This window comes from Python bivittatus, unplaced genomic scaffold (assembly GCF_059951505.1).
Source record: "Python bivittatus isolate LINGU-HERP-01145 unplaced genomic scaffold, Pbiv_v1 ctg000700_np1212, whole genome shotgun sequence".
NCBI lineage: Eukaryota > Metazoa > Chordata > Lepidosauria > Squamata > Pythonidae > Python > Python bivittatus.
In genome coordinates, this window is record NW_028277098.1 from 6,462,161 (window position 1) to 6,485,732 (window position 23,572).

The 23,572-nt window shown below is 37.8% G+C and overlaps 1 protein-coding gene across 1 annotated transcript in view; it reads left to right on the forward strand.

Annotated features, from left to right (window-relative positions):
- The first annotated feature begins 1,933 nt into the window (after nucleotides 1–1,933).
- AXDND1 (axonemal dynein light chain domain containing 1) overlaps nucleotides 1,934–23,572 on the forward strand; it is a 48,310-nt gene continuing 26,671 nt past the window's right edge. The window contains exons 1-14 of the mRNA XM_025169349.2: nucleotides 1,934–2,094; nucleotides 7,119–7,300; nucleotides 9,413–9,513; nucleotides 10,270–10,387; nucleotides 11,261–11,346; nucleotides 12,974–13,030; nucleotides 13,123–13,231; nucleotides 13,809–13,930; nucleotides 14,315–14,455; nucleotides 14,548–14,652; nucleotides 15,466–15,586; nucleotides 18,345–18,446; nucleotides 19,828–19,994; nucleotides 21,372–21,450. Coding sequence (XP_025025117.1) covers nucleotides 1,989–2,094; nucleotides 7,119–7,300; nucleotides 9,413–9,513; nucleotides 10,270–10,387; nucleotides 11,261–11,346; nucleotides 12,974–13,030; nucleotides 13,123–13,231; nucleotides 13,809–13,930; nucleotides 14,315–14,455; nucleotides 14,548–14,652; nucleotides 15,466–15,586; nucleotides 18,345–18,446; nucleotides 19,828–19,994; nucleotides 21,372–21,450 — 1,596 coding nt within the window. The 5' untranslated portion in view covers nucleotides 1,934–1,988. The remainder of the gene's footprint in view (nucleotides 2,095–7,118; nucleotides 7,301–9,412; nucleotides 9,514–10,269; nucleotides 10,388–11,260; nucleotides 11,347–12,973; nucleotides 13,031–13,122; nucleotides 13,232–13,808; nucleotides 13,931–14,314; nucleotides 14,456–14,547; nucleotides 14,653–15,465; nucleotides 15,587–18,344; nucleotides 18,447–19,827; nucleotides 19,995–21,371; nucleotides 21,451–23,572) is intronic.

Genomic DNA, 23,572 nt, shown 5'->3' on the forward strand with positions numbered 1-23,572 from the left:
CCTTCAAAGAATCGGGAATCGAACGAAGCGAGCAGCAGTTGACAAAGGGGCGCTTCCGGGCGCGGGGAGGCATTCTTGGGCGGAGCATGTTGGCTTCGAGAAGGACTACGTAAGAGGCGTCCTGGGTTCCCATAGCAACAGTGGCCGTCCAGAAGCCGGAAGAAGTAGGTAAAGAAACGAGCCGAGCTGCCTTTTCTTTCCCCAACGCGCAGCCAAATGGCCCTTTTTGCGCGGTGCTGCGGTTTTGGCCCCTCGAGATTGGGCCACGATGACTAGTCCTGCGCTGACGCCTCTAGTCCTCATGGAGCAATCGCTTGGAAGCCCATTGCTTATTTGGGACGGAGGTCTGGATAATGTTCAGTTTTGGAGGTGGGGGACGTTCCCAGGAGCGGAAAATATGTATCACGGCAGTTTTCCTGACAATTCATCAAATGGCCCCTTTGATGGCTCCGTTTGTCGCGTTTTAAAAACGGACAGGTGGTTAGATTGCTACAGGCTTCCCCTTTCGTTGAAAGCAATGGCATTTCAAAGCTGTTGAGATAATATGGAAGTTATCCAATGCTCTGCATGGAGATTAATAGGGAGGCGATTAATATTACACTTCAGATATGATAAAATGACATAGATGACTTCAAAGCAATATATATAGAGATTAGGTTTCAAATACGTGAAAGTCAATTCATGTAGCTGTGAAGTGTTGTGATGCACCTTGTATTAGCATAACCAAACCAGTATAAATTAAAAAACAACAACTGTTCACTCAGTTAATAAGTGTGTCCTTTTGTCTTACTCCCTTCCCTATCAGGCATGCTTACTATTTGGTTAACTATGTTGTTGGGTTTGGATGTTCAGAGACTGGCTTTTGGATTCTTAAAACCTTGAATGCAAGTCAGAAATCCAAAGTAATGGCTGCTTTGGCTTCATGCCAGAAACGTGGGTTAAAATTTGTGATGGAGAATAAAATGGTGGCATATTCATCAACTGAGCTTTTTTTCTAATTTAAATCAATTGATAGTCACTGTAAGAAAATTGCTACATCTGTGACTGTATTTCTATCTCTCCAATGCCCAGAAACAATTACTGCAGAAATTCTAGTAGAGATAGTACAGTATATTTCAAATATAACAAATACTTAGAGTTAGGGCTTATTCACTCTAATGGGGATTAAGCTTGTGGAATGGCCATATAGTTGATCTGCCCATTAGAACAGGAAAGGCTTAGCTAGTGTCTCAGAAGAAGAAGTTATATAGATGAACTTCAAGCCAAGTTTAAGTCCTGATTGTAAACATAGCAGTATAAGGAAATAGAGGTGTGGGGGGGGGTTGCCTTCCAAGATTTTTTTCAACCTCTTAGTCTAGGCAACAACTCTAGAATTTTTAAGTAGTTCCCCATCTAATTACTAAACAGAGATGACATTGCTTAGCTTCTAAAATCAGCCAAGATTTACAAGGTCGTGCCACCTGCTGAGGCACCTAACAAGAAACAGCTCCACAAAAATCAGTGGCATATATCATTATGAGTCTTCCTGTTCATGTCAGCTGTAGCCTACAAGCACCTTTTCCAATTGATTATGCTCCAGATGCCTTGGTATACAATCCCTGTAATTCTCAAGCAGCAAAGTTATGGTTATGCTAGCTAGAAATTTGAGGTTATCATCTGCCATACGTGGAAGACATCACTTTGCGAAGACTGCTGTAAAAAATTCTTTCTCACTACAAATGACAACTGAGTGTTTTTTGTAGGCTTGCCCCACAGGTATTAATATAAAATGCATGCTGTGTGTATACACATACACACACACTCTGCAGTGTATGTGTATATATGTGCTCTACACTGAATCTTTTCCTAAGAACAGAATTTGAAGCTGAATACTGTTATTTTCAGTCACACAATCTATCCTTACTGATTTTATCTATATATCTTGTAGATAACTTGCTGTTGCAAACAAGTCTCTCGATGAAAAAACCACCCAAAATCAACATTTCATCATGTCTGATCAGAGGGAGCAAGTTCCAGTGCTGCCCTCAACTTCAAAACAAGAGAACACACAAGTCAAAGATGTCTCCTTAGTGCCTGTTAGCAACAACAGTAAAGGTAAATCTCACAAGTATGATTTAATGCTATCTGATATTATTTGATATACTACATTTGCTCTGCTGCTGATGTGTTTTTTTATGATTGGAATGTATTGTTTATTTCAAGTATCATAGGCTATTGCCTGTAGCTGTTGTTTTAATCTTTGCACATTGCCCAGAGTCACTGTTGTGAGACGGATGGCCATATTATTATAGAGCAATCAGGCATTTGTGTTGCCACTTAAAAAGAGAACCTGGAGATAAAAATAGGCACATTGAAGAGAATTATAGCACTTCTACATCACCACTGTTTCCAATCCCCAAGCCACCAGTTCCAGCCTCAGAATAGCCCATATTGTTCCCAGCAGAGCTCCCACAAACATTTACCAGAGTGGATCAGTGCTCTCTCCAGCTGGCCAATGAGGAAGAACCAAAACCAACTTTCCGCCAATACCCAGCCCCCACATCTCCATCCTTGCCGCACTGCATTTGCCTATGTGGCAAAGCAAACACAATTAAAAAAGAAAGCTGTTGCTGTTCTACTGGCTGCCCTGAACCTTGGTGCAGAGCATCAAGGCAGTTTGCCAGTTGTGGGGAGGCAGAGGCATCAAGAAGCTGGGGAGCTAGCAAGCATTCCCAACAGCAGGAAATTAGCCTAGCCCAGAACCCTAAATTGCTCCAGCATTGCAAAATGGACATCTTGAGATTTGAAAGTTTGGGCAGTTAAATTGAAGAAATCTGACCCAGCTACTCAGTAGAGGTACTAGCATGGAAACCATGCTACCAAGAAATATATCAGATTAGTGCACTTCCACATGTGCTTTGGCACCAGTGCTCCACAAGGAAGCTCCCTTAAACAGTGTTTAAAAACTCTTTAAAACCTGCATGTGAGTAAGGTGGAAAGCCAATTTGCTGTAGTGGTTAAGGGGCTGGCCTAGAAACCAGGAGATTGTGAGTTCTAGGCCTGCCTTAGGCATGAAACCCAGCTGGGTGACTTTAGGCCAGTCCTTTTCTCTCAGCCCAACCCACCTCACAGGGTTGTTGTTCTGGAGAAAACAGGAGGCAACAGTATTAGGTATGTTCAGCACCTTGAGATATATATAAAAAAGGCAGGACAAAAGTCTAATAATAATAGTAAGATGCTTTTTGGTCCAGAAAAAGTTTCTTCACATTTAGCAATTGTAGCATTTAGAATTATAAAAGCAGTTCTGCACTAGTGGCAAGGGACTCAGTGTTTTAAAGAATAAAAATCCATTTTGAATTAAATTTGTCTCAGTATAATCACATTCCACTCAGCATTAACAATGACTGCAATTTAATGGGTATTGATTTATTTAAACTTATAGACTGTTTCAGTCATAACCAGTTCTAAGCAGCTGATGTTGCCAGTTACAATAAAATTATTACAACTTACCTTCATTCCATGCCAAGGGGCAACAATCCAAAATCCATTAAAAAATCTCTTCCTGTTGGAGGGGTGGAGTCAGACTATTACCCAAGGGCTGTGAAACAGCGAAGTCTTCATACTCTCCTAAACCCCAGTGGAGGGAAGTTGTTCCAGAGAAACAGGGCAGCAATAGAAAGGACCCAATCCCATTGCCAACAGTGGCATAGGAACCTGAAGCGAGTCCTCCCTTCTAGATCTTATAGAATGGGTCAATATCATTGAAGAGTGGCCAGTGGTTCTCTGAAACAGATGGGGTAAGTATTGCCTTCTCGGTGCACCACTGCCTCTTTCAAGGCAGGCAGGGCCACCCCTTCTATCAAGGATGCATTTACCACTGTTCTTACTTAGTCTTCTGTCACTCCCTGGAGGTTTTCACTGACCAAAGGGGGCAGGGATCTGTGTTGGCACCTGGTGGCCAATCAGAAGCCAATAGGTACTTTGGGTTTCCAAGACAATAGGTTCAACAAAGTGAAATGCCAAAAAGGATTTTATTGAATAAATACTAAGAGAGTTAATAGAAAAAAGAAATATATATCAATCCATGTCCCTTTAGATGCCAGGAACCCCAAGAATGGCAATGGACAGATCTCCTGGAGCCAGCGGTTGCTCAGCACCCTCCTGGGACTTTGGGTCTGTGCCAAGATTCAAACTGTCTGGGGGCTTTTGCCACTTTTTAAAATTCAGTACAAAGGCAGCATCGGTTGTGCTTGTTGATTACCTTTGGTGGAGCTGACATGGGGATAGTGCATCCATCTTTGTGCTCCTTGATTTTTCAGCAGCTTTTGATACCATTGATCACAGTATCCTTCTGGACTGGCTGCAGGGGTTGGGAATGGAGCCCCGTACTTGGTGGTTTTCTTCCTTTCTTCATGGCTGGTTCTGGTCAGTTTTGATGGTGGCAGAGGTCATTTGCTAGGAAGTGCTGTCTTTGTGGGTTCTGTCTCCCCTCCTGTTTAACGTCAACATGAAACTTTTGGTTGAGATCACCTGCCAGTTCAGGGTTCGGTATCATCAATGTCCTGATGATACCCAATTACTGTATATCTTTTGAACCTGAGCCGGCCAAGCAATGCTGTTGAGGTCCTGCCCCAATGCCCAGAGGTTGCATGGATCTGGTTGGAGAGAAACCAACAAGACTGAGTAGCTATGGATATTAAGGCCCCCCAGATCCAGGAATTTTCCATCTTCAATCTTGAATGGGGCTGCAGGTCCCCATAATTAGTTGAATTTGTCCTTGTGGCAGTTCAGTTGAATCTATGTGCTGCTCCGCTGCTCCTTTTATAATGATATTCAGAGAAGACTCATCTTCCCTTCGTTATTTGGAGGAACTTCATGTTAATTCCATCTTATCAGGTAAAAAAAGTTTTGTCACCCATAATGGAGCAAAGTTCTGTACAGCTGCTGTGAATGTGTGTAAACAACTGACTACTACCCCACATGACTGATATCCTGCTATACTGTACTACCCCACCTCCTGCTATACTGTATAATGAACTATTAACTGCCATCATTCTAATACTTTATTCTAATAATTATTTCAGTATTTTGGATCACTAGAATCCATAGTACATTTTATACTCACATTGTCAGTTTACTGCACTTTTGTTCTGAGCATTCATTTTCTCTATTTAGAAGGTTTTTTCTTGAACATGAACCATTAGAATTGTAGAACTTTAGTTTTGATAGTATTGCATTATTTATTGTCCTATGTTCAAATCCATAGTGTTTGCGTGGATGGTTCCTGTTGTATTTTGTTTGTGTATGTTTGCTTTATTTGGTCACTGACCGAACAATAACACATTATCTCTTTGTCTTAATTGTTAATCCAGGTAAGAGGCAAGCAAGAATGATTAACAGTACAATCTACAGCTTGCTAGGAACTTCTTCTAAGCACAGGCATGGAGGAATGTGCAATGCACACACAAATTACCTCAGCTGGCTGAATACCAGCTACAGGTATTATGTGTATGTGCAAAAGGGAAAAAAGCTGTCCACACCACTAACTCCTCACCAATCTTCCATTGTGCCAATGAAGGATTCAGTTCACAAGTGATGGAGCAAATGTCATGTAGGACTTTGTTCGCCTCCTCTGGACCCATGAAACCCATCCCAGTTAATCTCACAAGATGAGGCCTCCTTCACCTGTACAGACTGGACTTGCCCAGCTGGCATCTAACACCTAGTAAATCTCAGTAATGTTATCTTCCAAATGCCTTGTCCATTGCTCACAGCAGCCCAGCAATTGCTGTTCCAGCCTATCCTTCCATAATAGGATCCAGGTCACTTTAATAATAGATGCAGGATGGCAATTCACAGATGTGTCAAGAGTGAAGTATTGCCATTTTGCCACACTTGCCACTATGGTGTAGACTTGAACCTGAGCTTTTACCATGTTTGGACAGCCTCAGACTTTGTTTTTGCTGGTGGTGCTTCAGACATCTCTTTCTTTCTTAGAAGGGGACAAGTAGATTTACCTACTGACAAAATACTGAATGCTGAGTATATGTAATCTCCATAGCGTAAGTACAACTTTGTGGGAAAAATCAGAATCACAGACAACAAAGAAACAACAGCATATTTCTGATACTATAAATTGTTAAACTTGGAAAGCATTCAATCTTCAATTCTCCAGTATCACAGATTAATTACTTGCTTATTTCTATTTTAATCAGGAGCGAACTTTCTGTCTTTCAGAATTAGCCTTTCCAGTCTAGTCTGTATTTTAGACTTCCTTGAAATTGGACTATATTGAAATTTCCTGTGTTTCAAACCATGTTGGGATAATAAATAACATTCATTGTGTGCTTTTGGTCTTATTTATATATTAGTTGTATAATTGGGCCCACCCTTTCACAAAAGCTGGGGTGCATTGCAGTAGCTATCCATAGAAAAAAAACAGGATAATAAAAAATGTAGTTCTTTCCCTTATAGGACACTTCCACACTGCCATTTTTCTCTCCAAACCCTCCAAAGTAGATATGTGATTTTTACTGACTTGAACTACTAAGAACAAGAAGTGAAAAATGCTTCCACTCAGGTCTACAAAAAATCCCCCAGCCCGGTCTTCACAAAAGGGAAAGAAAGGAAAAAAATAACCTGACACTTTCTCTCTATTAGAACAATAAACATTCCTCCATCTATCTGCATTGGTGTAATTCTTGTGCAAATAGAAAATGGAATAATACATGAGACCTATTAGGTTCTTAGCAGGGCCACCTCAACATATGGTAATTGAGAGGAAATGCCAAATGTGTCCAGTTATGCACACCAGCTGGTTCTTGCTGAAAAGAATGGGAAACTGACAAAATGAGGCCCAATGCCTTAGAATCTGTCTCATACTACTATTCCCAATGAATGCTCCTGGTGCACTTCTTGGTGGCCTTCTCCCATCCTTGCTCTTGTCCCTCCCCCTTTTGCTTTCTTCCCAGTTCTGCTTACAGCTTCCCAGGACTGAGTAGGGTTGCAAAGAGCTAACAGCCAGATTCAGCAGCCTGCCTGTGTGAATATATGTGTGTAATTATGCTTTAGATGGGGAAAAGGAAATCTTCCAGCAAATTATGAACAGAGTGTTTCTATGTCTTTCCTGCTCTTTCTAGAAATCCCTGAGTTAAAAGGCAAACCAAGTGTGGAAGTTCATTCCAAGCCTCTTTCGAGACCCTTGCAACGCGATTTCATCCCAGAAGAGATATTTGTTGCTTTGACTTCTGCTGCCAATCCTGTCCAATGCCCTACTTTTTTAAGACCACCCAGGAAAACAAGAAATTTAAAAGACTTTCAGGTGTGCAAGTTCATTTTCACTAGAAGAGTATGTGTTCCTTGAATATAAAAATCGATCACAGCACCTGCTGTTTAATTGTCTGTTGTGGCTCTGAATAATACCAACTGCTCTGATGCCAGTCTAGAACATATTTCCAAAGGCAGTATTGAAGCATAAATGTCTCAGAAGCTCATGAGATGAGGAATATATTCCCCATTTTCATAGCAAAAAGGTATTTCCCCCCAATAATATAAATTGCTACCTAAAGGAATATCCCATAAAGTACTGTTTGGTGATTAAAATTACCTGAGAGAAGGTCCCAGTTTATTCTATTTATATAATTAATATGCAATTTCCAGGAAGCACAAGGGAGTAATCAGGAGTCTGGTCACACTTTTTCCAACACATTTTATTAAAAGTATACCCTTGCAGCTCACTTCATTACAAAGCAGTAATCAGAGTTCCCAAATAATTTCCCAGCCAGTTACTGCTGGACCCAGAGTTCCTATAAGATGTATCTCCAACTTTTAACTTCCGTAGCTATTTGCTTTTTATTCTCCTCTAGAATGGCCAATCATTCAACAGCAGCAACGAATTGGAGCTTTCTGTATCTTTTGCTGCTTATCTGGTGGCCATCTGGATTTTTACAGCTCACGTTGGTAGGCCTACTCTTTCACCGTAGTAAACTGAGCTGGCAGATATTCTATTCTTTTTAAACTGTATGAGTATAAATGCAACATTTGAAACTTTATTCATATACATTTCAAACCTAAAATACCTTCAAAATATTTTCAAAACTACTTTCTGTCTAGTTTCACATATGCAACCTCTATTGAAATTCCAGAAAAGTTATTATTCCTTTAACCAATTTCTTATACCCATTAATAGGATCTTAGGTGCTTCTATACAGAAAGCTCCAGTCCCAAAATCAAAACCGTTGTATTTTCGCTGTACTGTTTTCTTCAATAATTCTACTGGAAAATTGTACTATCTTTACCTGTAATGACTAGTTTTGTCTCCCAAGTCATGTCACTTTAAAATGGAAGATTTTCTTAGTTTCATAGTAATGAATCCAGAAGATGCTACAACTGCTACAATAGAAGCAGATTAGTTTTTTCTGTCTTACTCTTTTTTTAATGGAGGAATGTTTAAAATTCTGCATCATTTTCCATTCAGGTAAATACAGTATTTATTCGTAATTTAAAGTATGCTCTTTTTTTTTCTTTAGCATGTGTGTGTGTGTGTGTGTAGTAATATTTGTTAATAATGAATTCTCATAATATTTTAGATTATAAACTTATTCAACTGTTGAAGAGTTTACCAACTACATGCACATGGATGCAATGAAAACCAATCTGCTATTACATTTCTTTAAAATAATTGGGGGAAAAGATTAATGTACCTCCGCTGCTCTGCCTGTTGCTTCTCCATTCTAAGCTAACCACTGTGGAACTGCTTTTCTTCAGAAGAAACAACAGTCAGGGTTTCATTCTGGCCAAGTTCACCAAGCAAGTTCAACTAGAATTTTTAGATCATGGTTTGTTGAAAAAGCTGTAGTGGAGGGGTTCTTACACTACACAAAGCCAAAAACAGATAAGCTTTATTGTAGCCCTGTCAGCATTCCTAGTAAGCCCCATCTAAGCCAAGATAGCTTAGGTAATGTCAATTTCATGCAGACTTCCACACATTCAGCCTTTGACTATCTGGCTGCATGTCGGCAGGGAGGAGAACCTTTGCATGTAAGGCTATGTACACACTGCTTTCTATACAAGCCTTTATGGAGTTGGACAGTCTTTTTTGACAAATAAATAAAAGCCCCAGTAAGAGCATACAAAGGTACCATATGCATGGTAAACATATACTGTATATGTCTATAGGAGGCTGATATTGTTTGAGAGGCATCAGGGAGAGAGAGGCAGGGATTTTAAGTGGTGCTTATTTAGTGAACTCCCAATGTTATAATGCCTGAACAGAACTCATTATATATGTTTGAAGCACACTAATGTGCCTCTTTATGTTATATATAGTTCAAGTATAGTATTAGAGGCTTAAAATACCATGGGTACTAGTAGTTACCCCAGGACCATCTAGATATTTTTTTAGTATCAATTGATCTTTTCTTCTGTTCTTCAGGGTTGCATCCGTACAGCTGATGGAGTCTGGCAACACCCTATTCGTAGAAATAGATTTCAATACCTGATACAGCATCCCATCTGTTTGACTGGAGCTGGAAGGTAATAAGATGGAATACTAGAAAACCTTCAGATAAAGTAATTGGTATCTTAGATCTCCCCTTGTAAGAAACATCTGTAGTATTGAGATTGTAGAAACAGAATGCTAAAAAACTATAAAACATGTTATACTACTATAAATAAGGGAGGCTAATCTGCAGAATGGATTCAGTATCATTGACTTGCGCTTCTGCATATTTCTCATGTTTGTACATGTTTGCCCAACCAATTGAATCAAAAGCTACTTTGTCTGGGTTTGTGCAACATGTTGCTGCTAACCACATTTTAATTTAGTATACTATGCGAATCTAGTCATAGTGTTTGAGGCCCTGAAACTATGAACTTTTCAACTGAGAACAGGAAAGTAGAGAGCTGAACACCTGAGATAATGGGCAAATAAAGATGATTATCAGATAATGGGAGATAATTAGGAGTTCATTCTGAAAGGTGTAATACAATTATTTTTTTAAGGCAGGAAAATGTTTTGGGCAAACACTGGAAATATGTTTTGGGCAAACATATGGAAAAACAAAACGATTTTGTGTGGGATGGGGACCTAAATAGACAGGTTGACTAGCAGGCAAGAATTTTGACAGAACACTAGGAAGCTAGCAAGATGTTGCTATGCTCATATGATGCAGGCTGTGCCTTTAGATGATCAGATGTTAGTACTCTACTGAGTTTTGGAGGGGAGAGCGTAGTTCAGTGATTCTGTAGCAACTTCCCAACTAAGCAGTTGTTTTCCTTCTGTTTGTTAAGGGATGTCTCTTTTCTGTATGATATCATCTCTCGAAAAGAATCAAAGATTCATTCCTCAGGTGTTGTACCTCATAAGACTCCGAGAAATGTGAAGCAGGGCGCGAGTGCAGCTAAACTGGTGAGTCTGCCTCTCTGCCAAAGCATTGGTAGCATTAAGTACAAGGCTATGTCCTTGGTTTTTTTGAAAAATTAAAAATAAAACAAAAATATTTACCAGCTAAATTTTCTAAGTCACACTTAGTGACCTAGTGTAGAGACAGTACTTAACCACCCAAACAGTGCTGCAAGACTGAATACAAAGAAGCCAGAGAGGGACAGAGATTGCTCTATTTGCTGTTTATTTAGAGAGCCAAATCAAACAACAAGCTGGCATGATCACCACTATTATTTATTTATTTGTTTATTAGATGTACATCTCACCTTTAATTCAGGAGCTCAAAATGCCATATGTGGCACTCCTTCTTTTTATTTTTCCCCAGAACAGTAACAGTGAGAAGTAGGTTGGGCTGAGAAAGATGGAATGGCCCAGAGTCACCCAGTTGAGCTTCTGTGGCTGAGGACAGACTGGCTGAATTTTCCTGCTCCTCGTCTACTACATGACACTGGCAAGCACAATGCTTGTTCGTTAGTACAGACCATGATTTGAAGTGGACATGTGAGCCATAGTTTACCCACTATGGTTAAAAGGAAATCTGGATTGAATAAACTGCCATTAAGGCAGTTTCCCTCCTTGTCCAAGCTGTTTCCTTGTAAGATGACTAGCAATCAGGTTTTACTAATGCCTCCTGGTATATACTTTTACAAGGGTATAAGCCAAAAAGGAGCTTTTTTAAAAAATAAGTCTGAAAACTTAAACAAGTAACAAGCCATCATTAAAGAATGTCGGGGAGCATTCTTTATGAATATCTGTAAAAAAAGCAAATCTATCTTTGGGGAATATGTGAATGTCTGTCTGCCTCATGTACTCCCTTTTAATTTGTTCTGTTTTTAGACAACAAGCATAGCAGACACCCTTATTCCAGAGGAATTTCATATTGTAAAGAATAGAGGTGTCCTAGGCTTGGAATATTATGATGAGTGAGTACTATTATATTGGTTTTATTTTTTGTACTGGCTAAGTGGAGTAAAATCAAGAGCATCTGAAACTAGGCAAAGACGTACGGGTGACTATTTGCCTTGCTCAAACCTCTGCTGTCTAGTTCAGAGGTCACCATATCCACATTCTCCAAAGTGACCCAGAATCTGAAAGTAAAACAGAGTCCTTCATTAATGGTTAGACAGTATAATGAAGTTGGTGTAATTTAGCCCACAGATGAGCAACATTTTAATGGCTGGAGGATCCAAGCCTGAAATGACCAAGGCAATGATGCGGAATGGATGAATTCTAATCATGAATGTTGACAGGGACACAAGATTTGGAGGGATGCTTGGATTTTTTCCCCCCAAACAGATGTTGAGTTTATTTTAGGGCTTATACTACAGTTTTGTGGATTTCCTGCCTCTCAGTGCCAGGAAATTGCACCAATGAAGGTTGATAGCATAATAGAGAGGTCTCCTGAGGATGGAGGGGGGAAGTCTTTGAACCATGTGGCTTCCTTCTGATATCAGAATTAAACTGGGGAACAAATATATTTGGGGAGACAACACAGAAAGTGTTCAGTATTCCTTTCCCATATGACCCTTTCATATTAAATTAGGCCTCAGAAACATGATAGCTGTCATCAGATGAAGTAAGGCCTTACTTTAGCTGTATTTCTCAATTTATGCAAGCTAATAGGTATATTTATTGTAAATTTATACAAGTGAGTTAGGACTACATGATATGGGCTTCCGTTCTTCTCTTTCCAAACCCTTTCCCCCCAAAAGGGTGCTTCCAATTAGCTGCTTAATATAGAATTGGATTGTTTTAACTTTTTATAGGATGTTCATGGTATTCTATCATTTTATTCATTGTTATTTTCTTTTCATTTTTCATTTTTTGTTGTTGTCATGGAGAATATTATACTTCTTTCAAAGTATAGGAGAACAGAATAGTTTCTTCATGGGTGTATGTCCTTACAACCCTCCTTGCAAATGGGTGGGGTTTTAACATAGGTCTGGGACATATTAAAAGAGCGAATCAGAGCTTTGCACACAATCATCATAGCTTTCTTATGGGCATTATTTGTAACTATTTTTAAAAAGAGTTGTAAATGGCACTAACATGTTTTTCTGCTACTGTTTTAGTGGAAAAAACTAAATGATACTATAACATGCCATTTATTATAATGCATGTTTAATAACTTTCAGAAGGCTGATCAAGTAAATTAACTTACCCTCCCCAAGAGAGCACTGGGATAACTAAAACATAGTAGAATGTACATCTAGAAAAGACACAATACTCCCAGAAATATGGAAATTTGAATTTCACTTATAACTTACAGTAGAAAAGCAGTGATTGATAGTACCAGAAACTAAATTGATTCAGCTTTGTTGCTAGAACTGTAATGTTGCAATGAGCCCAATTGTAGCAAGGAATTGATGACATCTGTTAATCTAATGTAACCTCTTCAGTTTGGTCCCTACAAATGCATTCAACTTCAGCTGTCATAATGCTCTAGTTATATATTAAAAAAAAAAAGAAAATATTTAAAATAAATATGCTATTGAATCCTGCAATAAAGACCTTTATCAAGCAGTTTAACCTGTCTTTTATTTACTGCAGTAAATATACAACTCTGCTTGAAGATGAGGAAAACAGGCTGCGGGTTTTCCCATCCATGTAAGTAACACATACTGTACTTACGTTCAAGATTCTTTAGTTTTGTGTGTTATAGAAATTATTGGGCAATTTCTTCTCCTCTGCTTTATTAGGAAGCCCTCTGGGAGGCTGGAAGTTCTCCAGCTGATGAAGGTGATGGATACCATGCTGGAAAAGGCTGGAACAAATGATGAGGATGTTGGAGTAACAGGGCTTTCACAGGTAATAATTTTCCTGATACTTCTATAATCTTTTTCTTTCTAGTTATGAGGTTAGTATGAATGTTTATCTATATTGGAAGGAAATCTGCAGTTGATGGTAGAGCAGGCATTTTGTACCTAAATGTGTTAGGAGGTCAACTTGTAAAGGTAAAATCCTAATCTTGCAGTATTAATATAAAAGGTTTGATACACCACATCTCATTGTATTATTTAATTATGATTTTATAGTGATGATAATATGTTGCATTTTGTATATTTCAAAAGAAAAATGGGATAAGCTATTAAGTAAATAATAAATGCCAAAGGCTATCAGAGCTTTTGATATGTAAGAGACCTGACCCCTTGTCCAGTCTAGAGAACACCTCACAATTTCTAACTCCTTAAGCCAAGGTACCTGACTCTCATAATTATTTTGCAGTCCCAGACAAGTATTCAGTACAGGTAATCCTCGACTTATGACCATTTGTTCAGTGACCTTTCAAAGTTTTTATTTTCTTTCTCATCCATCTAAAGGCTAGATCACCATTTTATACCTAGTTTTTCAAAAATCTTAGCATTTTCCACATATCTTTCCCAAGATGCACAGTGCCCTGGAGGTGCTGAAGGTGGAACAGAACATCTACAATATTGTGTTTCATGAAATCATTCGACAAGTCAGTGTGGATTGTGCAGAACGAGGAGAACTCCTGTCTAAACTTAGGTATGGAAGCATATAATCCAAGATATTAAAATTATTCATAGTCAAATATGACACCTTTATAACTATTTTGAGTAGTACAGTGGGATTGATTCTATAGTGTGTGAGATAGGGCATATTGTGTGAAATGGATAAAGCCTCCAGCAGTATCCTTTCTAGGATTCTAATGGGGAGGGATGTCATAACAGATAAACGAGTTCCATTGTAACATATATACCTCTCTTGATTTTTTTTAATGACCTAGTTCTGATTAGTTTTATGTGCAAATGTTCGTTCTTCATTATAGTTTCCCAGTCTTTGTAGAAATAAATCTCCCTTTAAATGATATGCAAATATGTTCAAGAAAAGTAAGTCTTTTTTCCCCTTTTTCTTGTTTCTCTGTTACAGACAAAGATATGTTGGATTGCTAGAACGAATTCCCAGACAGATGAGGAATCTCTACAAAGAAATGATGGCACAGAGAGTAATGGACAAACACATTACAGATGAATTATTCCATTTCAAGGAAGCTATAGGACAGCTGACAAGGTCTAGATCTTGATCAGCGTTTCTATTTAACTTTGTGAATAAAAACTGTGATTGTTGAAAGCCTCTGAATATATTGTTCTGTTCTACTACAGGGAACTAAATACTATTCGAGAACATGACCACAGAACAACCTTTGAAGCAGAAAAAGCCTATGAGGAGCTAGCAAAAGCAGTGCAGGAGTCTGAGATGAATGCAAAGTGAGTCTCTGATTATGTTGAAGGAAATAATGTTAAGCATCATAGAATTTGAGACTGAGGAACAGCATTTCTGAGGTGTTGCTTCTGAGTGAAGAGTGGGATAATATAATTAGGAAAGCACTCAGAAATCTGTGTAAGTTAGTTGTGCAAGAGCAATAAAAAATCTGACTTTGGAAGGTTATAAGCTGCTCCCACACTTCTTCAGTGGGCCCCTCTTGGTTTCAAGGCTCCACTTCCAAGATTAACACTAAGGATTCTGAAGTTAACAGTCAGTTCTTGGGAAAGGGTTAGAAATGCTTGTTTTCTTTTTGTAATGCAATGAGGGTAAAAGATGCAGTTGGCCAATGGATCTCTTGTTGTTTCAATCTTCAGACTTTTCCTGGTTCTGATTTGTTAAAGGAAATGCAACCTTTCCTTGGATGTCCATTGACTCATTGATACTTCCAGAATTCTCAGTAGACAAAATCTGGCTAAAACTCATGTTGTGAATATAGCAAATAATGATTTTGATTATATTCATAGTTGGTGTCTTTTACTTTATGATCTCATCCGGCTTTAAATCTAGTCTGTCATTCTTGCTGTCTTTTATCTTTAAACTTATTTCCTTTTATTAGTTTTATTGTAATTTCTTTGTTTGGATTATTGTGAGCCACCCAGAGTCATTAAGAGTGGGGCAGCATGCAAGTTTAATAAATTGTTATTAATTATGATTAGATTACCAAAAATAATTGTTTTGAATATCCTATAAATAATAATGCATTAATAAGGTGAATTGTGGAGTGTCTTTTATATCACCTTCACATGTCCTTTTAGTCTTTTAGATGAATATCGTGAGCTGTACGAATTGCAGAGAGCAAGACTGGAGGCTCAGATTCACCAGTTAACCCTAGAAAAAGAACTGTGGAGCAGTGCTACATATGATATAGCCCTAAAGGTATCTCCTGAAAGAGATAGAAAGCATGCTAGCATTTGATAATGTACAGTAATATTTAATATAATTTAATATAATTCCCGTATAGTATTTTTGCCTGCAAATTCTTGAAATCTGATTAGTAGTTTTATTGTTTTCTCATTTATTCTTTTTTCATTTCTGATAATCTCTGACTACATAAAATGAGTTATAAATGTGTATTTCGTTTACCCTCAGAACAACTGGTGATGTAGATCACTAATTATTCCCACCTTACAATATGGGATAAAGAGTGACACATTACATTTCAGTATATACTTAAAGGTAACTATTTTTAAATCTTTATAGCTGCAGATCTTTCTTTAACTAAAATGTAAACATTAATTGCTATTATTTTAATCTATCAGCAAACCTTCCCTTAAGGTCTTAGCTATATATACACATAGTACTTTAATCAACATTACAAAGGAACTTTCAAAACTATTGTCTTATGCAAAGTATGTGCAGTTTTTGAGCATACAGTAATGCAAAATTATTTGCTAATGTTAGGTGCAAAGATGGAGGGAATCACATTTTCTTCACAACAAACAGAGTTTTTTGGGGGAAGTGAAGTTTTCATCTAGTTAGCCTTCTATTATTGCTTGAATATGTCCTGTGATTAAATTTCACAGGCAAGTATTTTTAGTGTTTATAACATTGTGGGTTATATGTGATGCTCTCCATTCCCACCTTGAGTGAACAAACTTTTCTGAGGGCGGGGGGTGGGGGGTGGGGGGGAGAAGACCTAGAAAAAGATAATGTTGTGCATCAAAAATGGTCTACCGGCAAAGATTTCTTACAGTTCTATAAATAAAATAGATATTTTTTACTTCTGGGGATTTTGAAAGAATGGCATAGGTGGGCAGCTGATTGTTTGATTGGCTGGTTGATAAGGTAAGTCCAGTAGGTTTTTGTCCCACTCTAGAAAGCTATATCCACTCTTGTCTCCAATGCTTTCACCTTAGAGCAGAGGTTGATCTGACTGCAGAACTCGTGTGATAGCTCAAGTAGCAGAAACCTCAGAAGAGTTCAGTATTTTTCCTTTCTTTTCTTTGGAGGTTTAGTGGGCCTTTGGTTGCCCACTGCAAAAGAAATATTTTGTCATCTGAGTCTACAGCCAAACTATATATGCTACAGTTACCCAAGATATTTTGTAATTTCTTCTTCTGTCCCTAATTTTTCTGTCTTCAGCATAAGACATGATAGAACAAAAGGTTTGACATGGGGACTGACTGATACTAATTTGTAATTAATGAGAACAGGCAAAGAACATATAATTACTTTGGAATTGAGACTGAATAATATTATTGTGTAATTTGTGAGATGAGAAAGACGAATCAATCCCAAATGAAATATGTGGATTCAAAAGGCAGCTAGAATCATTACATGAAGCTAGATAAATGGGTCTGTTATTTCAAGCACCAGTACCCAATTGGGAGTGAAGAATACTTCTTTGGGTGCATGTGTGTTGATGCTTTCCAAGAAAATGACAACTATAACAAAGTGAAACTTTACTGAAAAGTATCAGAGATGGAGTAGGTTCTGAAAATAAAGCTGTATGAATGGGCTTGCTATCCATTCTGTTCTAACAAGTTCCTGTGCCTTTCCAAGTGGCATGGAAGACAATTGAATAACCAATGCAGATTGGAAGGACACAGCAGATTTGACTGAAGCCGTAATTCCAAGTCTGAGTGTATAATTCAGAACAGATTTTCGTTTAGCCACATTAGAGCAGATGAGTTTGAACTTGCTCCATTCTGAAACTGAGCCTTCATGAAACTCTGATCCCAATCTGTTTCTCTGGAGCTGTGGTACATTGCAAATAGCATTAATGCAGTATCTGCAACAGAAAGAAGAAAAGTTTGTTATTTCTCATACAAAATGTCCTATTGGGGAGAGGAAAGAGGGGAAATATTTTATTATTTGATTTACAGGTCATCGTTCACATCTGAAATCAGAACACTATTCATGGAGTGTTAGAAAGATACATTCTACTACTCTTGACGTTTTACCTTTAATCTTTCATGAGCAGTGCTATGATAAAGTTTTATGACTTGTGTTAGCTAATTGATTAGTCCAATGATAAGGTTTATTTTATAGAAAAGAGTTAATCTTGTGTATGAAATCCTGACATAAATATACCAGGTCCCAAAGAGAAAAGGCAGAACCTAGTCTAGACAAAAACTGTACAAGTCCAAAAATGTGTTGAATTGAACGTGAAAACATTCAAATATAACATGATGTCTCACTGATAGGAAGTGTTTCATTGTGGTTACTGCAGCCAAAAGAATTACAATCGGCTACTGAATCTCAAGGTGCTTTTCCTTGCTGGCACCATTCCTAACAGTGATCTTGAGTCTGCAGATAGTGGAGAGGACAGAAATAATTTTAAAATGGTGGCTTGCCCCCATTGATTACAACAGGTAGAATATTCCTGTGCAAGTTGGGAGCGTGCCATTCAAAGAGAGTATGTGCCATTTATAGTTTTTGTACTAAAGTATTTGCTGCCAAATTTTACCAAGTATCCCATTTTAAACTGATCTGATTCAGTTAGTCTTACTGATAATTGAGTAATCACTGTTGCTATTTCACTGAATTGCTGTCTTCTACATATTTGCTTGCTTCCATTCTGAATTTCTGGTTAAAAAAAAAACATACTGTTGGGTGCATGTGTATGACATTATACTTCCATCTATACTTATTTTTCCAATCTCTTTGAAAATCTTGTAATATGTATTTTCAGGTAGTTGAAAAGAACAAGCTGATCCTAGCTCGCAGAATGTATGACAGTGAAAAGGCTTGGGTGCAAGTGATAAGGCACTTCGTAATGCTATTAGAATCACAGGTAGAGCTACTTGAATATGTATTACCCATTAATATGGGAAAGTGATGTAACTTATGATGAACCAGATATAAAGAGGCTGAAGTCTTTCTGGTTATTAGCATCCTTTGTTCTACAGCTGCTCAGATTGGAACAGCAAACAAATCTGAGTAAGTAAATACTGTACATAACATTTGCATCAACATTCAAATAGGCTTTCACATGTAGGATAAGTTTTTTGGACAGCTCCATATCCACAAGATATTGCACAAACAGTGGCATGCAGAGTACTGCAAATCATTACAGTGATTTGAATATTGTTTTTTGCACCAGATGGATCTTGTATCTGATTTTTTAAAATCTATAAAGAAACCTTTCCTCTATTAACAAAAGATATTTTTCACACATGTAGGATTGTTTTGGACCTCACTCTTCACTTTTAGTGAAATCCTCTGGACCTCTGATGGTCATGAGTATCCCAATTTATTTACTCTAAAATGCCATCTCATGAGATTATGGGATAGTGGACGGATGGTACCAACTTTAAGAGGTGATACTGTGGTTATGCTCTCCAAGCCAAATAGTTAATTGTATCAGAAGAAAATGGTACTGTATATTCAGCACCTTTCTGAAGTACAGTATTAACTGGTGAGAATTCAAACATTAGAAAGGGGAAAGCAACTGGTGAGAATTCAAACATTAGAAAGGGGAAAGCAACTTGCACTTTTGTCTGTGCTACCAAAAAATGGCTAAATTTGAAATTTGATGAAATCACATGTTTATATTTTTATTATCTGCATTGCAAGCCAATCAAGATGCTTCTCTTCTGGCATAATATCAAAGTAGATAAATGGATCAAGTATTATTTAAACATTGAACAATTAATAAATATCAGTAAGTATAATGCGCTACTGTGACTTTGATATGCCATGCATGCAATATCTATAGACTAGAAAGTCTTCTTGCAGTTGCTGGGTAGCCCAATTAACATTGGTTCTTGACACTCATTTTTAGTTTGCACAAGCAGCCCTTTCTCTGGAAGATGTCATCATTCATGTATTGCATAGATAGATTATAAAATAAAATGGCAAAATTTCTAGAAACTGCAGACTGGTGACAATGCTTACTACTATTTGTCCGTATTTGAGCTATTATGGACCAAAAATCAAGGTATCTTATTTAGCTCCAGGATTTTAGTGGGATGTACTGTGGTTATGAAGACTTCGAAGTTGCTTTGGAGTTGGATGGCATCAAATCAGATCAATAATACATAAATAAATAATCTGCTCACAATGTAGATGTACATTGTAGTGATGGCTTTTTAAATGATTGCTTTAATTTTTATGGCTTAACAATATGATTTCCTCATAGGTTTCTTTCTCTTCGTTTCTTCCAATGCACTTAGGATACTACTGATCTTTCTAGTCTACAGCATTTTACACAGGAATTCCGGGAGCTTTGGAGGAATATTGATGTACAGGTGGAGCAAGTTGAAGAAACTACAAAAGAAAGGATAAGAAGCATTCAGAATGGTTTGGCGGGTTGGCTCCATTACTTCCATAATCATGTTTTGTGAGTTTTGAGAAGTGCTCCTTTGTTTGTTTGTATGCTTCTGAATCCTGTAACTCACAGAGGTTTTCAATAGCAAAACACTAAAAACAGAAATGTAACAAAATCCGTAAACAAAATAATAGCATAAATAATTAAAATAAATAACAAGAACCATCACAAATATCCAGTGGCATCAACCCAGCATTGAGCAATGTTAACTTTCAAAAGCCCTATGCAGTAATTCTGTTCTGACTGCTGTACCATGAGAGTTGGTGCCGGACCAACTAGGAGAAGCTATTTCAAAAAGTAGGGGCCATCCCCCCAAAAAATGCTCCCTCCGGGACCCCATGGATCTTTTATCTTATACTTGGGGATACTTGGCATCCTCATCTGGGGTGAGCATTCTGGACAGGTTAGTTTTACCTAGAAGAGACATTCCTGCATAAGCCAAGAAGCATAGGACTTTAAAGTTAAAACCAACACTTTGAATTGTGCATGGCATAACACCTTGAACCATAAATTAGCCAACTGTACTTTAGCCTAGCATTTTGTGTGAAACCAACCTGGATATTGTGCAAATCCAGAAAATTGGAATACAGGTATTGGTAGTCCTCGCTTAACAACCACAATTGGGACTGGAATTTAGATTGGTAAGCAATGTAGTTGTTAAACGAATCATCACGTGATTGGACCTGATTTTACGACCTTTTTTTGCGGTGGTTGTTAAGCAAATCACTGTGGTAATAAAGTGAATCACACAGTTGTTAAGTGAATCACATGGTTTCTCATTGATTTTGCTTCCCAGAAGCCAGCAGGGAAGATCACAAATGGCAATCACGTGACCCTGGGATGCTGCAATTGTTGTAAGTGTGAGCTGGTTGCCAAGTGCCCTGATCGTGATCATATGACTGCAGGGATGCTGTGACAGTTGTGACTTCGGGCACTGTTCATAAGGCACTTTTTAGCACTGTCATAACTTTGAATGGTTGCTAAACAAATGGTCGTTAAGTGAGGACTACCTGTAGTTCTTGTTTAGCAACCACAATTGGGACCAGCAACTCGGCCATTAAGTGAAGTGATCTCTAAGTGAAACTGTGACTGTGCTTATGATCTTACTTTAGCTTTCCTATGCTTTACAGACCTGCGAAGGTCATAAATGCAAGGATTGGTTGTAACGTTACCTTTTCATCACTGCTATAACTGAATGATTGCTAAACGAGGCAGTTGCTAAATGAGGACTACCTGTAATTAAATAAATCATTATTCAGTTAACTACTGGGAAGTGAATTATGCAAACACACTACAGACTGCATGACATGCTTAAAGGTTTAGAGACAATTCAGAGTGGTTTTAATTTTTTTGTTATACATATCCAACTTTCCCTTTTTGCTTTTCCAGTGGAAAAGGAACTTATACTTTTGAAAAGGGAGCTACTTTGTTGGAACAAGTCCTTGTGGATCTCAAGGTTTGGGAAAAAGTAAGGGTTTTCCTCCTTCATTCACAGTGAATACTGTAAATTAATATTTATTATGTAACATTTATTTATAGACCTTCCCTTAAGCAGGTTGTATACTTTGCTGCTTATAGACAGCAGGTCCAGATGGCAGCTGTTCAGAGTTAAGTACTGCAATCATATATTATTTTATTTATCACATTTAAATGTTAGTCCTCCTTAGGTCAAAGTTACTTACGTGGGATTTTCAGTGATCTCCTGTTCTATCTCTGATCAGGCCTATGTTTAACACTGTCAGGTTCTTTTGGTTATTCACACAAGTCAAGAAGAACCGGATGAGATGGGGAAACTCAATAATTTGTGTGAAAAGAATCTTAGAGTTATAGTTGATTGCAAGCTGTATATGAGGCAGTAATGTGACATAGCTACAAAAAGAGTAATTATACATTAGATGTATAGTTTCCAAATCACAGGAAGTAATGTTCTGCTCCATTTTGCACTGTTTAAATCCTACCTTCAGTATTGTGTTCATTTCTGGGCTTTATACTTCAAGAAAAATTAAAGTAGAAAGGATATGGAGAAAGGCAAGAAAGAAAATCAGGAACTGGAAATTTTGGAACTGGATAAGTTTAGTTCTGAGAAGAGTTTGGGAAGAGTAGATATGATAGCAAAACCCCAAAAGGGTGCCACAGAGAAGAAGGCAATGCCATGACTTGCTTTGCGTTGTCCCAGAGAGCAGGTTGTTTTTAAGTTTAAAAAGGCAGGTTCCTGTTGACGTTTAGGAAAACATCTTAACAGTAACAGCAGTGTGATAGGAGAATCCATTACTGAAGAAGTTGGTGAACTCCCCTTTATTGGATGTCTTCAAAAACAGGCTTGATAAGTATCTGCTAGCATGCTTTCAATTGGATTCCTGCACTGAGAGGATAATTGGTTCATTAATCTATATGGTCCCTTCCAAGCCTATGATTATATGACTTGTAAAATGTTAGGAGACATTTCTCTCTTGCTTCAGTGCAGCCACAGGGATCCTGAATTTAAGAGAAAAGTCTTTGTGAGTCAACAAAGGGGAAGGGAAATGGCCTTTCTGAAATCTTCTCTCAAACTTTTTTTTTTCCTCCAAATAATAGTTCAATTGGTTCCCCTCAGTTTCTTTCCTAATTGTGTGACCAGATGCATGTATGTTTTATTCCCTCATTTGTTTTACTGGACAAAAGAGCTATGTGTAAAAGGTTAAGCATCTACCTGCTGCTTCAACCAGATTTGGAACATTTAGAAGCTGTAACATCTAGTTATTGTTTTTTAAGATCAGCATGCCCTTCAAATGTCTACTGATTAATAATAACCTTACTGCAATTTACATACAATCAAGGGCCAGGCTAAAAATCAAACATTTAGGAAGTCAAATATAAGGAATAAAACCAAGATTCAGGTAAAACTATGCATATTTGTGTGTATATATACACACAGAATAGGACAGTAAACAGATTTGTCCAGTTAGCCACAACCGAATGTCACAGCTACCAAAAATGTAGTGACAGGAACCATCCTATCTGCATTCTTGTTATTGCTTTATTGCTGTCAAGTACCATTCAGATGTTTTTGAGGGTACTTGATTAATAAAGAAGCAATGATTTTGTGTCTCACAACCCTTAATAATCAGAGATACAAGAAGACATGGATGAAAGATTCAACAGTATCTTCTCCACATGGGTGAAAACTATTATCATAGGGGATGCTTTTAACTGGTTGTCTAGAAGCTCAGTGGAAGAGAATTGAATCCATCCCCAGAGAACGCAAATGCAGTTAGGAATAGATGACACTGTTAGTAAGTTAATAGTTATACTTAGCATATTGTGATCTGAGGATAAAGGATAAACCAAGAGAAGGAAGAGAACTGGTTGCATTTACTAAGGACTTGAGTATCAGTATGTGCAGTGTGGAGTTTCACATTAGTTTTCACCTGGCTCCAACTCTGACTAGACAAAATACTCGTAGAAAGTCCCATAAGTAATGCATTTTCAATAGAATACATTGCTAGTGGCTAACAAAACTATTTGGTCAAACATACCATTACTTTCAGAAATTCTTGCGTTGCTGGCTAATTTAGAATTTGCAGGACAGATGCTGAAGCAGAAGGACTCTA